Genomic DNA, 18,003 nt, shown 5'->3' with positions numbered 1-18,003 from the left:
AAGAAATTACTAGGCCATTGTAATCTATTATGTCTATTATGTGAAACTAGGTACCATAATAGTCATGGGATTGCTGGATTGTTTTAAGCATACATTAGACATGTGTGAATGAGTTTGGGTGGATATATATAGGAACTGCCTTGTATGAGCCAATATAAGTTTTCTGATGTTTATTTTATATTTATTTCTGACTAAGAATGTGTCATTTTGGAGAGGTCTTAGATTTGCTTGACCCTCTCTCTCATCTTATGTGACTTGTGGTGGTGCTGGGCTGGTATCTTTGACTATTTCAGTCTGAGTGTTTGTTACTCAACCCCAGTACCATGGTACAGTGTACCATGTTTTAAAATCCATTTTATTCAGACTTATCATGTGCCGACATCCAGACCTAGCAGTGTTATAGGACAAGTTGCACATTTGTGCCTGACTCAGATTATCTGCCTTCATTATCAGTGTGTCATATTTTCATGCCTTTCCTTCAGTAAAACATATCATGCAGTGATCTATGCTTCTGAATGTTTGGTGCAGTAGGAAAGTGGTTCTTGCCTTCTACAATCCTTTCTGGCTGCATTCTGCAGCTAGTGTAAATTTTTCCTGTTTTGTTTCTTTCACATTTTCTGTTAAAGTGTTTGGTCATGGGAATCCAAGTTCAAGTGAGTAATCAAGTGGATTAAGTTTACAAATAAGGCTTTAAGTGCGATTGAAAAGCTCAGAGCAAGCCACCCAGTTGCTCCTGGTTAACCCAACTTACCTTGTGCTGTCAGAGTAAAGGTAGATGAAAATGAGGCATGGATTCTCTTGATGCCTCTGTTTACTGCACTGGTGCTGCCACCTGATGGTAGGTTGGGATAGCAGCTAGGCAGTAATTTAGTATATTGGGCAGATCATAATTTATGTGGTCTAACTGAACTTAAATATTCCTAAGAGTATGCTTGAGGATAGATGAACAAATCTTCTGAAGATAATTCCAGGCTGGACTAAGAATTCTCCAGTGTCTCCTGTCCTTTATTTATAGCTGATTTGAAAAGCAGAGGTGCAACAGGTACTCTGAGAGAGAACTCTATCAACATCAGAGGCCCGAGACTGTTCAATACGCTTCCACTACACATAAGGGGCATAACTGGCCGACCCCTCACAGTGTTCAAGAGAGAACTGGATAAGCACCTCCAAAGGATACCTGATCAACCAGGCTGTGACTCATACGTCAGGCTGCGAGCAGCCGCGTCTAACAGCCTGGTTGATCAGTCCAGCAACCAGGAGGCCTGGTCGACGACCGGGCCGCGGGGACACTAAGCCCCGGAAGCACCTCAAGGTAACCTCAAGGTAGCTTAGCAGAGATAGCTGGAAAAGATCCCTACTGCATCAAAGGATGAGAAGCTTCACTGATCTGGATATTTATGTGCTATTATATGTCCAAGAGAGAATACAACATTGTCTAGAGTGCAATTAAGTTCCTTGCCAAGAAAGCTTTCCATCTAGTTACTTGTAATTTAACCAAAGCAAGTGTTTTAAAACTTTCCACAACTATTGAATTTGATATTCTAACACTGGCATAGACGGGAGCCAGTCGGCCGAGCGGACAGCACACTGTACTTGTGATCCTGTGGTCCCGGGTTCGATCCCGGGCGCCGGCGAGAAACAATGGGCAGAGTTTCTTTCACCCTATGCCCCTGTTACCTAGCAGTAAAATAGGTACCTGGGTGTTAGTCAGCTGCACAGGCTGCTTCTTGGGGGTGGAGGCCTGGTCGAGGACCAGGCCGCAGGGACACTAAAAAGCCCCAAAATCATCTCAAGATAACCTCAAGATAGACAATATATATGTCCACTGCATGATCTTAAATATCCCTATTGTAATGTATTTTTATATTCATTACTCAGTGACAGTGTACAAGTAAATGTTGTAAGATAGTAAAACCCTTCAGCATATTATTTTATAGTCTAATTAATAATAATCCCCTAAGAACACATTGCTTTATACTCTACCAGTCAAAATTACACAGCACAGAAATATTGTAACATCTCCATCTTGTAACTTAAAATGCCAGTAGCTATTGGATATGAATAAGTCTTTTGTGATGTGATCCAAATGTCACCAAATTAAAAAAAATATACAAGAATTTGTGCATACTGTCTAGTTTCTTGTATTATATGGTTATCTGTACCCTTTATGTTTTCCTAGTACAGTACTTTAGAGTCTCATGTTCTTTTCAATCCATTTTCTATAGTGAGCAACAGAAGTATAAACAGCTGGTTTATCCATTTGCCCACAGTTTACGGGACCATAAGACACCACTCCAATTTGCAGGAAGGGTGGACCTGAAGGTCCTGCCATCACTAGAGGACCACCCGAGTCTCCTGCACAAGAGTCTTGTCCTTTACGGCCTCCTACACACATCTATGAACAATAGAAAATTATGTTTATATAAATAAAGAAAAAGTTTATGTAATATATATTGCACACAAACTTGCACTCATACACACACAAATGCAGATATAAAAACCCCACAAGATTAGGGAGTTTTCTCAGTAATCATGGGGACAAGAAGTTGGAGCTTCATTGTCACAAATATAAATGTGCTAGTTTGTGGATATGGAAAAAAAAAAGGTAAGGCATGGGCAAACATTTTACAAAAACTATAGACTAATCAGAGAAACTTAAGAAATAAATATATGTATATACATAAGTTATGTACATATAATAACAATAATCTATTGTCGGGGACAGGAAGCCAGTGTGTATTTGTACACGTTTTGGCTTTTACTGAGGTTCCCCCCCCCCTCAAGGCCGAATTACTGACCCCGCCCAGGATGCAATCCCACAGCAAGCTGACTAACTCCTGAGTACCTACTCACTGCTAGGTGAACAGAGACATTAGGTGAAAGGAACTGTGCCAACCATTTCTGTCCCGCCCGGGATTCGAACCCGGAATTCTTGATTGTGTGTCGAGAATGAACCCGACTGTACTACCAGGACCCTATATGAATACCTGTACTTACTTGGGAAAAATGTGTAGAGGGGTTAGATTAGAAACAAATGAGCCAGCTGTCATATAAATTAAGAGAGACTAAAAAAAGTTAAGAAATTCAAATTAGTAGTAGACATTTCATACAGCCAAAAACAAACTGATGTGACATAGTTAAAGAAAAATTTTTAATGATTCAATGAGTATAAAAGGTAGCCTTCCAAATTAGTAAACAATTTGTAGGTTTGTAGTTACATTAATTAATTACCTAAGGAAGTTTGCAGGTAATAAATGGGCAAGTAAAGTTTATGACAGAAATGATAAAGAAATTATAAAGCAAAATAATCTACTGATTTGAGCAATCAAATAGCTGGATTAACATACATTGTATCTGCAGCCTGAATACTGCATCATTTTATTAATCAAAATAAATCTACAACTAATTTAACAAATGTAAATATGGATCAATTCAATTATCCACTTTCTTCATTACAGCTGGGTCTCCTGATTTTTTTTTATATCCTCTATTACCATCACCATTCAGGACCATCAACTTGATTCTCATCCGTATAAAGACCTGCAGTTCCTTAGCACTATCCACATCTACCACGACTGAACATTCCAAACTCAATGTCATTGTGGTATTTAGACAGTGCAATTTAGATAATACAATGGAGATTGCAATTTAGACAATACAATGGAGATTGCAATTTAGACAATACAATGGAGATAGCAACTTATCTCCAGCTGAAGGTTGTCTTTAGGATAGTCACATCCTGACACCTGGATTAACAGAATGCCTTTGATTCTGTTCAACATACATTCAGTGATATCGGAAGACAGCGGGATCTTAGCAGTGGACCGCATTCACAGGTCCGATTTATGAATATCTGGGGAACTCCTTTTCCCAGAACAGCTGTCTGCATCATCAGGTTCAACACCCCTTGCATACAGAAGTGATAGACATTTTAGGGAACTACTCAACACTACCTGAATAAATGCCCAATATAATCACCACTGCCTCCCACATGTTCATCCTAGTCGATGCTGTCCAACCACATAAAGCACCAATTCAACTGAACTTCCATACACCCAAATTTTTCATTACTGAACACTAGCAAGTAAGTAAGTAATTATCAAAAGAAGGCTATGTAGCACCATCAAATGTGCGGAATAATCAGAGGGCGCTAAATATCACCAATAATGCCAATATGAGAACAAAAACGCATAAGGCGAACGATATCAAAAGTATCCGAGTCACCAAGAAGTCTTTTGAGGGACAGGTGACCGCGAGGGGCGGTCGGAAAGCAAGACACACGCTCGTCCTGGAAGTCAGGACATTCAAGAAGGACATGCACGACCGTAAGAGGGACAATACAACTAGGACAATAAGGAGCAGGGCGGTGCTCCATCAAGTGACATAGGTTAAGCGAGTATGGCCAATACGCAACCTCGCCAGGGCTGTTTCCCATCGCCGGTTACGGTGGTAGGAGGACGGCCACGAGGAAACAACATTTAAGAGTACGTAGTTTGTTACCAGTAACAGACGACCAAGAAGCCTGCCAACGGGTAAGGACGGAGGAATGGATAACCGGGTAAAAGTCGGAATATGGAATACCTTTACGAGAGATGGGATGAGCGGACAGCTTCCTTGGTGGCAGCATCCGCACGCTCATTTAAAGACACACCAATATGGCTGGGAACCCAACAAAACTCAATGACTTAAATTTACTGTGAACAAGAAACAGCCAATGCTGGATCTCGACAACTACTGGATGAACCGGATTAAAGGACCCGAGAGCCATGAGGGCACTACGAGAGTCAACAACAACTACAAAGGAAGACTGACAACGAGAAAGCAGGAGACGAAGAGCATAGAGAATAGCATAAAGCTCCGTTGTAAAGATGCTAGTCTCCGGAGATAAGCGACACATATAAGTGCGATCAGGAAAAACAACAGAGTAGCCAACACCGTCTGCAGACTTAGACCCATCGGTGAAGACAGAAACGGAGCGGGAGTGAGAAGAAAAGTGCTCAAGGAAAAGGCGGTTTAGAACTGTAGGAGAGGTAAAAGCTTTAGTGACGCGGGTCAAGGATGTACAAAACCGCGGAAGGGGGACTCTCCACGGGGGCAAAGAAGGAACAACACGAGGAGAAATATTAGAAATACGAACGGAAAGAGAATCCTGTAGGCGAGATAACCGGACAGAAAGAGGGAGGTGGTGAAGAGGAACAGGAACCGTAGGAGGGGTAAAAGTTAAAGCACGACAGAGGCGAGAGGAAGGATGTTGTAAGGACCGCGCAAGGTAGCGAAGACAGTAGTGATCACGGCAGTCCTGGAGAGACAGGAAGCCAGTGTCAACATACCAGCTAAGGACGAGAGTCGAACGAAAGGCACCAGAACTGAGGCGCAACCCAGTATGGTGCAAAGCATCAATTAAGACGGTGAAGAGTAGGAGAAGCAGACAAGTAAGCAGGGCAACCATAATTGCGCTTAGACAGGACGAGAGAGGAATGTAAAGCAAGGAGAGTGCGCCTATCTGCCCCCCCTTGAAGTATGGGACAATACCCGAAGGAGGGTAAGGGCCTTAGAGCACTCAACACGGAGGTAAGAGATATGGGGAGACCAAGACAAACGAGTGTCAAGGAATAACCCCAAAAGCTTCGTGGAATCTTTGTACTCAAGGGGATTACCATAAAGAGACAAAGAGGGACGAAGAACAACCCGTTTCCGAGTAAAAGTCATGGCGCAAGTCTTAGAAGTAGAGAACTTGAAGCCATGATCGGTGGCCCAAGACGACATGGCATCAATTACAAGTTGAAGCCGGCGCTGAAGGAGAGGCGAATCATCACCGTGACAGCAAAGGGTAAGATCATCGACATAGAGCGCGGAGAAGACACCTGAAGGAAGAGAGGAAAGAAGACCATCGAGGGCAACCAGAAAAAAGAGTAGTGCTCAGAACACTACCCTGGGGCACACCTTCGTATTGCTGAAAAGAGGTAGAGAGAGCGGCACCAAGTTGCATCCGAAAGGAACGACGAGAGAGGAAGCTGCGGAGAAAGAGAGGGAGATGACCACGAAGGCCAAAAGAATGAAGTTGAGATAGAATATGATATCGCCAAGTGGTGTCGTAAGCCTTTTCCAGGTCAAAAAGGACGGCAACAACGGAGGTCTTCGCAGCAAAAGCAGTACGAATGTAGACCTCCAAGTTCACCAGGACATCTGTCGTGCTGCAGCACTTGCGGAAACCAAATTGAGAAGGGGTGAGGAGGTGATGGTGTTCCAGGAACCACATCAGACGAACGTTAACCATACGTTCAAAGAGTTTGCAGACACAACTTGTGAGGGCAATAGGGCGAAAGTCCTTAGGGGAAGTACCCAGAGACCCCGGTTTGCGAACAGGGAGGACAACGGCATCGAGCCAGCCCTCAGGGACTGACGACGACTCCCAGATCCGATTTTACAGACTCAGTAAATACTGAGACGTGCACGGAGGGAGATGGCGAAGCATCTCATAATGAATACCATCGGAGCCCGCCGCCGTAGAACTGCAGAGGGCCAGGGCAGAACGAAGTTCAGAGAGAGAGAAGGGAACATTATAGGGAAGCCGAAGACGAGTGCAGAAATCTAAAGGACGATCGAGACTCAAGGACAGGTTTACGAAGAAGGAAAGATTGGGGAAGATGACGACCAGAGCTAACAGAAGAAAAGTGGGAACCCAGTTCGGAAGCGACCTGCAACGGGTCTGCCACAAGAGTACCATGGAGGTGAAGGACCGGTATAACATTGGGAACGAACTTACCCGCTATCTTGCGGATACGCTTCCAGATCTATGGCAGAGGAGTTTCGGACGTAATTGTGGAGACATAAGATGCCCAACATTCACGCTTAGCCGTACGGTAGCCCCTATGGGCCACCGCACTCGCTTTCCGAAAGAAAAGAAAAGAATCGGCCGTCTGCCGACGGCGGTGCCTCTTCCAGGCTGCACGCTTACAGCGGACAGCCCAAACACAATCCGCATTCCACCAGGGAATTAATGCACTTCCGCGGACCCCGAGAGGAAGAGCGAGGAATAGAGCGGAGGGCAGCGTCAAAGACAGTGTCATGAAAAAGGAGGAGAGCACGAGGGAGAGGCAGAAGGGAGAGGTCAGAGAGAGCAGCACTGAGGGTAAATAGGTTCCAGTCCGCCTTAGCAAACTGCCACCTAGGGAAGGAGAGGGAAGGGCGAAAAGAGAAAAAGGAAACAAGGATGGGGAAATGGTCACTGCCATGGAGGTCATCAAGAACCTGCCACGTGAAATCTAAGTAAAGAGAAGAAGAGCAGAGAGAAAGATCAAGACAGGAAAGGGTGCGAGTCCGAGATTCCAAGTGAGTGGGCTCACCAGAATTCAGAAGAGACAGGGAAGAAGAGAGGATAAACGGCTCAAGAAGGCGACCTCGGGTATTCGTCAGAACATCACCCCGAAGAGAATGACGACAATTGAAATCACCCAGCAGGAGCGCAGGCTCCGGCATGGAGTCCAGGAGGTGTTTCAAATCAGGAAGAGAAAGCGGGACACTCGGGGGGAGATAAATGGAACAAACTGTGTACCATTTCCCCACAAAGATACGAGCAGCAGAACAATGGAGAGGCGAAGGAAAAAGTAAGGGGACAAAGGGAACATCAGCGCGAATCAAGAGAGCAGAAGAATTAGGAGCCCCAGCAACGGCTTGGGGGGGGGGGGGGGGAGAAAGGAATAGCCACGAAAACGACCAGGACGAGCACCAAGCATCGGCTCCTGGAGACAGACACAAAGGGGGCGAAAACTGCGAAATTAGAAGTTGGAGTTCGAGGAAATTGGCGTAATAACCTCGAACGTTCCATTGAAGAATAGACATCGACGAGAAGAGAATGGACAACAGAGAACTAGGAAGAAACAAAGGCGAAAGAGCAACATAGCACGTTAAAGAATATCAGGGTCAGCAAAGTCAGGGTTAGGGGGCATGGGTAAACTGAGCAAAGACGGAGGGAATGAAGCTGGAGAACAGACCAGAGGTGGGGGGGGGCGTTGTCCGGAGGAAGAGGAGGAGACAACGGAGAGGAGCAGTCAAGGACAGCAGCAGGAAGAGGGGGAGTAGAAAGAGGGGAGCACACCTCAGCAAGGGCAGCAACCGAGAGGGAAGCAGGGGCCAAAGAAACCTCCATAGCAGGAACAGGGGGCGCAACCACTGAAATGGGAGGGGAAGGAGCAATAGAGCCAGTAGTAGGGGCCGAGGAAGAAAGCGAAGCCTTCTTACCCGCCGGGAGGAGGAAGGAGAGGAGCCAGGCTTACGCTTCTGACGTAAAGAGACCGGTGTCCCAGCAACTACGTACTTCTCGAACGCTCATCCGCTCCTGACGACCCTGCTGCCCCTCCAACTTTATCAGCTGCTCCTTGAGCCCACAACATCCCAAACATGATGTAACAACCCCAGAAGGCAGCTAAGTATCCAGTGACCTAAATGTGACCGAAATATTCGACAAAACCTAACCTACTAGCTCATCTCGACCTCATTAGTGTTGCTCCCTGGAGGAAGCTAACCTGACGTTTGCTGCTGCCATATCAACGAGTCTACCCCATCTGCCTGCGTACATCTCTGCTGCTACCATGCAAAACAATTCTAAGCTCGGCAAGGCCGCAAAGAAAGATAGCACACCTATCAGGATGAACCCAACCAGCCAAGCTAGCAACAGGAATAACGCGGCTGTCTCCTCTTTAGTGGCTACCGGGGGGAGTACCGACCCTCCCTGCGTCAACAATAACAAACCTTCCCAGCTGATTGAAGCGTCGTCACTGACTCGAGCCTTACAACAGTTATGTAACCATATGGAGCAACTTAAACGAGCTGCCTCCCCATGTTCTGACTTTAAGCGTCTCGCTGATAATCCATGGCTCAGATTATTGACTCAAATACATGATGACCAAAAGTCTATAATCCGAGAGCAGTCGGACCTGATAATGAAGCTACAGAGTGATGCTTTGGCCATGCACAAGATTAACCAAGATCTGTCTGTCAGAGTCGACCACCTCGAACAGGAATTAAGCTCTCTTCAGATCTCGGTTACTAACTTTAAACCAGCAGAAACCTCTAAGAAGCAAGAAGAGATGTTACAAAAGTTAGAGAACCATTTTAACTCCCTACAACAGCAACACACTGCAACCCAAGACGAATCAGACCAACTTAAGCTTCTTGATTCTGTCATCATCTCATCACATGATTTTTCCCATGAAACTGACAGAGAAGACTGTACTGCCATCGTGATCCAGGAATTGCGTACTAAGTTGAATTATTCAATCGAAGCAAGAGACATTAAGTCAGCTTATAGAGTGGGTACCAAATCATCTGGTACAAACAACAGAAAGATACGTGTGAAGTTAGATAGCTGCTCCCGCAAGTCAGACCTTATCACTGCTGCAGTCGCTAGGAAATCCAATGTTTATGTGAACGAATGTCTTACCAGATTCAGACAAAATCTCTTATTTAAACTACGTGGAATTTGCAAAAGATCCACTGCTATTAAACATTGTTTTGTGCGCGATGGTAAAATAATAGCTAGGAAGACTGACTCTGGAAAAACTTATGTCATAACCACTGAAGCACACCTCACTTCTTTCCTGGATGACTGTGGGATATCAGCTGAATAACCAGAACATAATTTGTAGTCTCACATACAACCAAAGTCTACTTAAGCTCTGCCTTTCCTTTCCAAAGGTGTTTATTTTTATTTTTATTTTATTTTTTTGTTTGTCATCTTTGCCTGTTTTATACTCTTAATTATTTGTTCTTAGTTAATCCCCTTGTCACTAAACCTAGGGCTTTTTATTACCCTGTTACTTAAAGTAACTTGGTATTTGTTTCTTATAATCATTTATTGGAATTAATTAACAGTATAATTGTTTATATAAGCATCTACCTCAGTATCTTAGTAAAATCTTCCACATGAATATACTCTCACCCTGTTTATTTTTACACTTAGATTTATATTAGAGTAAATTTCAAGATTTAATTAGATTTACATGTCTTTTTTTTTTCTTTTCTTTTTTTTCTCTCGGAATTATCAATTTGAGCTCACTGTTTTCTTAGGTTCATACCAATTATAGGATTTTAATTAACCATTACTAAGCTAATTATCTTCAAGATCATTTTTTATGATTATTATTTTTCTTATTATTTTTTATTTTACATTTATATTGTCAGTCTCTACTAATTTTTTGTTTTTTATTTTATGTAACTTCTGTGTCCTCCCTGGCTATCTATTGGATCTTTATTTTACTTCTAAATTGTTACTGTTTTATTGTATTTGCTTTTATTCTTGTGTTTTGCTTTATCGTGTATCTTGTATCGTGATCCCTCTGCATCTCTATGCACACTGATATTGATCCTGATCAAAATCTTCTGTCTCATATCTACACCAACCAGCACATTGATCATCATTATTGCAAGTATTTCACAGCACACCAGGCTAAAAACAAACTCCAAAATAGCACCTGTCTATCAGTTTATAACCAAAATGTTAGATCACTTGGTAAACATTTTGACGATTTAAATGCATTACTCACAGCACTAGGTACTAAACTGTACAACAAAATTGCTCTCAAGTTGACTATTTCCTTATCAGCATGAACTCCTGTATGCTAATCCCCACAATCACCAAACCTACCCGAGTCACTCAAACATCAGCCAATACCTTGGACCACATATGGACAAACATAACAGCTCCCCTTGTATCTGGTATAATCTACGACAGAACAACTGACCACTATCCTACCTTTCTCATAGCGAACATGGACATAACACCACCAAAAAGCAAGAAACTTTCATTTAGGCTACACAGTGAATCAGCTTTAGACAATCTTACAGAGGCACTTCACAATATTAACTGGGATTTTGAATTCAATAATACCCATGATATAAATTCATTAGCTAACCTCTTCCTCTCCAAAACTCTAAGCCTCTACAACCTTCATTGTCCCCTTCTTACCAAGCAAGTAACTGACAAAAGATTAAACAATCCATGGCTCACAAGTGGCATTCTCAACTCAATCAACATGAAACATGAATATGAAAAGAAAGTTAGGATTGGCCTAGTTTCAAAGGAAGTAGCTAAAAGGTACTCATCAATGCTTACCAGTATCATAAGAAAGGCAAAACTTGCATATTATGTGAATAGATTCAATGAAGCAAAAGGCAACATGAAAAGCACTTGGAAAACTATCTCTAGTATCCTAGGAACTAAACAACACTCACATAACCAAATAAAACTCTACAAGGATGGGGATATACCGTCAACTGATTTAGAAATGGCAAATGAATTTAATAGTTTCTTTTCATCGGTTGGTGCTAATCTTGCCAGTAAAATCCCACAGACTCAGACACATATTAACACATATCTCTCAGGCAGCTATCCAAACTCTCTTCTCCTGTCACCAATCAGCCCGGCAGATGTTGTGTCCATCATACACTCTCTAAAAACCAAGGCAGGGAACACCAGTGAAATTCCGTCCATTGTGTACAAAAGAGCCTCCCATGCCCTTGCCCCACCCATATCACTACTGTTCAACAAATCTATAGAGTGTCACACCTTTCCTGATATCCTCAAAAAAACAAGAGTAACGCCAGTCCATAAAGGAGGCAATCCGGCGGACATAAACAATTATAGACCAATATCAAATCTACCCATTCTATCAAAAATATTTGAAAAAATTATTAACAAACAGCTCTATTCCTACCTCGTAAAATTCGACATACTCAGCCCCTGTCAGTTTGGCTTCCGGTCCCAAAAGAGCACCAACGATGCAATCATTAGTCTCCTTGACGTTATCTACTCAGCCCTTGACAAAAATGAGTTTCCGATTGGACTCTTCATTGACCTAAGAAAAGCCTTTGATACTGTTAATCACAACTACCTCTTACTTAAACTCCAGCATTATGGAATCCGAGGCCTTGCCCTTGACTACATCCGATCCTATCTTAGTGACAGACACCAATATGTAACCATCAATGATACAACTTCTTCCACTCTACCAATTACCGTTGGAGTGCCACAGGGCAGCATCTTAGGACCTCTTCTATTTCTTATATATATAAACGATCTGCCTAATGTCTCTAATATTCTCAAACCTATATTGTTTGCTGACGATACTACCCTTATCTATTCAAACCTCAACCCACATACACTAAATAATGTTGTGAATAATGAATTAAAAAAAGTCCACTTATGGATGTCAACGAACAAACTAACATTAAACATCGAAAAGACTTACTACATCTTTTTTTTTTTTTGAGATATATACAAGAGTTGTTACATTCATGTACAGCCACTAGTACGCGTAGCGTTTCGGGCAGGTCCCTGGAATACGATCCCCGCCGCGAAGAATCGTTTTTTCATCCAAGTACACATTTTACTGTTGCGTTAAACAGAGGCTACAGTTAAGGAATTGCGCCCAGTAAATCCTCCCCGGCCAGGATACGAACCCATGACATAGCGCTCGCGGAACGCCAGGCGAGTGTCTTAATTACCACTACACCACGGAGACTCCGGAGACTCGGAGACTTATTTGGAAGCAAATCATCAAATGCAATTCAGCTACAGATAGACAACATTAACATCAGTAATAAAAATGATGGCAAGTTTCTTGGCCTATTCCTAGACAAGAGACTCAACTTCAGCACCCACATTCAACACATAACTAAGAAAGTCTCTAAGACAGTTGGTATACTCTCCAAAATCAGATATTATGTTCCTAACTCTGCTCTCCTCTCACTATATTATGCACTAATCTACCCCTATCTTAATTATGGTATCTGTGCATGGGGGTCTACCACTGCAAACCACCTTAAGCCCATCATCACACAGCAAAAATCTGCTATCAGAATAATAACTAACTCTGCTTTCAGACAACACTCAGCTCCCTTGTTTAAATCCCTAAACTTGCTATAAATATTAACTCCCTCCACACATTCTCTTGTGTCAACTACATTTACAAAACCCTGTTCTTAAATGCAAACCATGCTCTGAAACTCTCCCTGGACAGATGTAATAGGACCCATTATCACCACACCAGAAATAAATATCTCTTTGATATCCCCAGGGTCAAACTTAATCTGTGTAAACACTCTATGCAAATTAAGGGACCTAGTCTATGGAACTTACTCCCTAGTGAATTGAAAAACGGTAAAGCTTTTGCCTTATTTAAAAGCAAAACCAAAAAGTACCTAACTTCTTCATCTTAGTTTCCTACACTGAGCTTTAAATTTGCTCTGTACCTAGTGTTACCCAATCTCCTAATTTTTATGTAATATCAAACAACCTTATCATTGTGTTCATTGCTGTCTTCTTTTATGTGCTAGCCATATGCTGTATTGTGACTACCAATTTTTGTCAACTACCATTCAAGCTGTCATTGCAATCAATCTTATACTGTTTCTGCTGAATTGTGCCTACCAATTTTTGTCAACTACCATTCAAGCTGTCATTGCAATCAATCTTAGCTACCTATGTGCTTTAATATACTGTACCTACAATTTTCTCTCATCTTTTTTTTCATTTCATGTAACTGTTAACATTTTTTTGTCTATAAATTTTGCAAGTATTTACCTCCTTAAAATTTTCTTAGATTAAGGACCTGCCCGAAACGCTGCGCGTGCTAGTGGCTTTACAAGACTGTAATTACCATATTTGTATCCTCACATTCCTTATGTACATTCTTGTATATAAATAAATAAATAAAAAAAAAATATATAAATAAATACTGGGCAACGGATTCCAGCGTCTCAACAGAAGCTGAACGAGAGCACACACGACGGCCGTTAGGAGAGCGATGGACATCCGCCTGCACCGACAGGCGGCGGGGAGAGTCAATATAATAATAATAATAATAATAATTTTTATTTAGGCAAAGGTACATACATAAAGAGATTTTACAAAGTTTGTTGGCTTTATGGATCAATAGATGGAGGAGAAGGATTGGAAGGAGGATCGGAGGGAGACGAGGAAGAAGACACAGGAGACATGACAGACCGGGTAGAAAGAAGGGGAACCCCAGACAGAGGACCAGGAGGAGGACCCTTCGGGATAGAACTCAAAGGAACAGAGGAGGGGGAAGTGGGCGTTTCCAAGTTCCGGAAACGGTTGTGAGTCTGAGGAAGGCGGGAAGGACGAGGAGAGGAAGAGCGCAACACGCGAGCATAAGAGACGTTAGCATAAGGCGGGAGCCGGCGAACCTGGCGTCTCGTCTGGGGAAAAGATAAACGCTCCCGGTGCTTCAAGTTGAGGACGGCTGCCTCAAGCTTGTGATGGATATAGACATGGGAGAAGGTAGGATGGGCCTCACCGCAGTTGAGGCAGCGAGCTTGGGGAGAAGTGCACTCCGACTTAGAGTGACCTTCACCCCCACACAAAGGACAGAGAGAGACAGTCCCAGAGCAGCGGAGGGCACCATGCCCAAACCTCCAGCACTTGTTACAAAGCCGAGGAGAAGGAATATACTCCTGGACAGAGCACCTGGCACCAGCAAGAATGACAGAGGATGGAAGGGTCCTACCATCAAAGGTGATCTTCACAACTCGAAGGGGTTGACGGCGACGGCCACGAGGGGGACGAGTAAACGAGTCTACCTGGAGGACAGAATGGCCCTGGGCATCAAGGATATGCCGAATGTCATCGTGGCAGTCCAGCAGATTCCGAACACCGGTTGCAACATGGGGCGGGAGGAGAATAGTGCCAACACTGGCATTCAACCGAGTGTTCTTTGAGACCCGAACAGGGATCTCGCCAAGGCAGGATAAGGCAGCCAAGCGGGAAGCTGCATCCTGAGAAGGAGCAGCAACGACACGTGTACCGAGACGAGTGGGGTTGAAAGTAACAGACGCATCCACGGAATCAACAAGGTGCCGATGGAGGGAGAAATCGTCAGGAGGCGCAGAATCAAGAGGGAGGAGATCAAAATATTTGGCCCACGAAGCAGGACCAAATAAGGCCTGATACGCATCAGAATAGGAAGGAAACGAGCGAGTGCGGCCGTGGCGCTGACGGCGTTGAGAACCCCTAGAGAGAGAGGGGTCAAAAGGCGCAGTAGTCACAACGAGAGACTTAGCCGCACCAGGGGACGAAGTGGTCACCACTGGGGGCTGGAGGCTCGACCCAACCACAGAGGAGGGAGGGGAGCTGGGGGAAGAATTCAGGACGGTCAAAGGAGGAGCAAGGTCGGGGCCCAATGCAGCGGAGGCTACATAGAGCCCGGTCTTCCAATACAGGCCGACTCGGGGGCTTGGTCGCCCACCCCGCGAGCCTGAGAGGGTACAACAGCAACATTCAAGGACATATAGACGAAGAGAAAGAAATTCATCCATGAATGTGCCCCCATACTCACCATGGAGCCACAATTAGAGGCAGGACACCCAACAGGAAGCTATTGCCGATCATGCCGGGGCCCCCTAGGGGTGCGTCGTGAGTATACGCCTCACAAACGCCACCTTAAGAACCGTCAGTCCGTCGAGATCGGGTTCAGCGACGAAAGGGGGATTGACAATAAAAGGTTCCCCTCGCTCGAGACGTCGGGTACTACAGTTCTACGGGTACAAGAGTATGCCTCCTCAAGCACCCGGACGTCAAAATAGAAGAAGTCCAAAGGAATAACCAAAGCAAGCAAAAGGTCGGCAGGAAAAGACAAGCAGATAGGAGAAGAGGGGGGAGAAAAACGAAACAAACGGAAAAGGAAAAGCGATCCGGCACAATTAGAGAAGACAGCAGCAGGAGTGCAAGCCACCAAAGGACAGAGGACTGTCCCACGGAGCATCACACTCCAGCAACCACTAAGCCCCCCTCACGGCGCCAAAGGGCCGGATGGGGAGGGGGTGAACACTAGCAAGCATGAGAACATTCCCCTCAATGTGCCCGAGTGCAACTCACTTTGATGCTACACTGGACCTGCTCCTGAATGTCCTCTGAATAGAATGGATAGAATGTCCTCTATCCTGAAGTGACCAATGCTATTTCCCATAGGTACCGCCACTGTAGCACTTGCACCACCATTGGCACCTGCATGTGCACCACTACTAGCACTTGCACCATCAACTGTGCCTCTACCACCTATACTGGATACCCAGCCATGGCTTTTGCCACCATAACATATCCTAGATACTCAGTGTCCAGTCTCCTCCACCCCAGCTCTTCAGCCAGAAGGATGAATGAGGGTTCACTTTTACTTGGAGGGTAAAATAATACAGACTGGATGCAGAATTCATCAGCTGGGTATGTTTCTCAATAACATTCATCAGCTGGCTATGTCCTTTGCTGTGAGGAAGGGGTAAAATTATTATCCTTTGATATTAAAACTGCTTCCAGTGGTGCCAATAACCAACTGATGAGAGGAGTAACTGGCAGGCACACGAGAGGCACTGGCCCACTGACAAGCACTCATCAACCTCCACTCCCGCTAATTATTCTCGGTTGATTCTGGCCTCATCCTTATAAACACTACAAACATTAAACTTCACCAGAATACTTCTCTTCAGCAGTGCCTGCATGCATTCTCTCGGTCAACACAGGAATGCCACCACTAGCACTGCTTTATGGATTGCAGTGTTCTGATCTAGTCACACAACTTGTTACTACAAATACAGTATTCTGTATTTTAATAATATATATATTGTTGATTGTTACTGGTTTACATTCATTGTCAATCTGCCTATTTACCTGTTCATCAACCACATTTCCATTGTAAGTAATATTGCACTTCTCTTTATTAACAAATGGCAACCGAACATGGAGTAGCCTGTTACTAGTTGTTCCATTTTCTGTGAAGCCCCAGCCAGCTATCCATGCATCCCTTTGAGAGGCCAAGCTTGAAACATTTAGTCCCTCTGGTGGAAGACATACTGCTCGAATCCTTTTTTTCTCTGTAGAAAGCAAAAAAAATCTTTTACTTTTATTGCCTAATCCTGCAAATTTTTTAATTTACTATATATAAAAGTATATTTCTCTGTATAAGTGATAACCTCCCAATAACCTAATACCAAGATAAAAATTTACTTAATATAAATTTATATAAATTAATATATATATATATATATATATATATATATATATATATATATATATATATATATATATATATATATATATATATATATATATATACATATATATATATATATATATATATATTTTATTAAATATGACCGAAAAAGTAAGATTAATAATTCTAACACGAATTTTCTCAATCTTTCGTACATTATGCTTCACTGTTGGAGGTAAATCAAAAATCACTTCTCCAAAATTCATTTTTATTTCTAGTCTGACGCGACACGGGCGCGTTTCGTAAAACTTATTACATTTTCAAAGACTTCACAAATACACAACTGATTAGAACTTGCGTTTCCCTGATTTTATATCTACATTTGAGTGAGGTGGGAAGGGTGATGTGGCATTACATTTGAGTAAGGTGGGAAGGATGATGTGGCATTAGAGGATATTAATAGGGTATTAAAAGTATCAACACAAGACAGAACACGAAACAATGGATATTGAATAGAAGTGTTTGTAGAAAGCCTATTGGTCCATATTTCTTGATGCTTCTATATTGGAGCGGAGTCTTGAGGTGGGTAGAATATAGTTGTGCAATAATTGGCTGTTGATTGCTGGTGTTGACTTCTTGATGTGTAGTGCCTCGCAAACGTCTAGCCGCCTGCTATCGCTGTATCTATCGATGATTTCTGTGTTGTTTACTAGGATTTCTCTGGCGATGGTTTGGTTATGGGAAGAGATTATATGTTCCTTAATGGAGCCCTGTTGTTTATGCATCGTTAAACGCCTAGAAAGAGATGTTGTTGTCTTGCCTATATACTGGGTTTTTTGGAGCTTACAGTCCCCAAGTGGGCATTTGAAGGCATAGACGACGTTAGTCTCTTTTAAAGCGTTCTGTTTCGTGTCTGGAGAGTTTCTCATGAGTAGGCTGGCCGTTTTTCTGGTTTTATAGTAAATCGTCAGTTGTATCCTCTGATTTTTGTCTGTAGGGA

At 43.2% G+C, this 18,003-nt stretch overlaps 1 protein-coding gene across 1 annotated transcript in view; it reads right to left on the bottom strand.

Annotated features, from left to right (window-relative positions):
- Positions 1–613: 613 nt before the first annotated feature.
- The window catches only part of LOC123757991 (CLIP domain-containing serine protease B4), a 52,496-nt gene continuing 35,106 nt past the window's right edge, over positions 614–18,003 (bottom strand). Inside the window, exons 8-9 of the mRNA XM_069338941.1 lie at positions 16,682–16,884; positions 614–2,395 (exon numbers count right to left, since the gene is read on the bottom strand). Coding sequence (XP_069195042.1) covers positions 2,189–2,395; positions 16,682–16,884 — 410 coding nt within the window. The 3' untranslated portion in view covers positions 614–2,188. The remainder of the gene's footprint in view (positions 2,396–16,681; positions 16,885–18,003) is intronic.

The sequence above is a fragment of the Procambarus clarkii genome, chromosome 40 (genome assembly GCF_040958095.1).
Source record: "Procambarus clarkii isolate CNS0578487 chromosome 40, FALCON_Pclarkii_2.0, whole genome shotgun sequence".
Classification (NCBI taxonomy): domain Eukaryota; kingdom Metazoa; phylum Arthropoda; class Malacostraca; order Decapoda; family Cambaridae; genus Procambarus; species Procambarus clarkii.
Note: the sequence above shows the minus strand (reverse complement) of the source record. Positions and strands in the feature narration are given on the sequence as shown.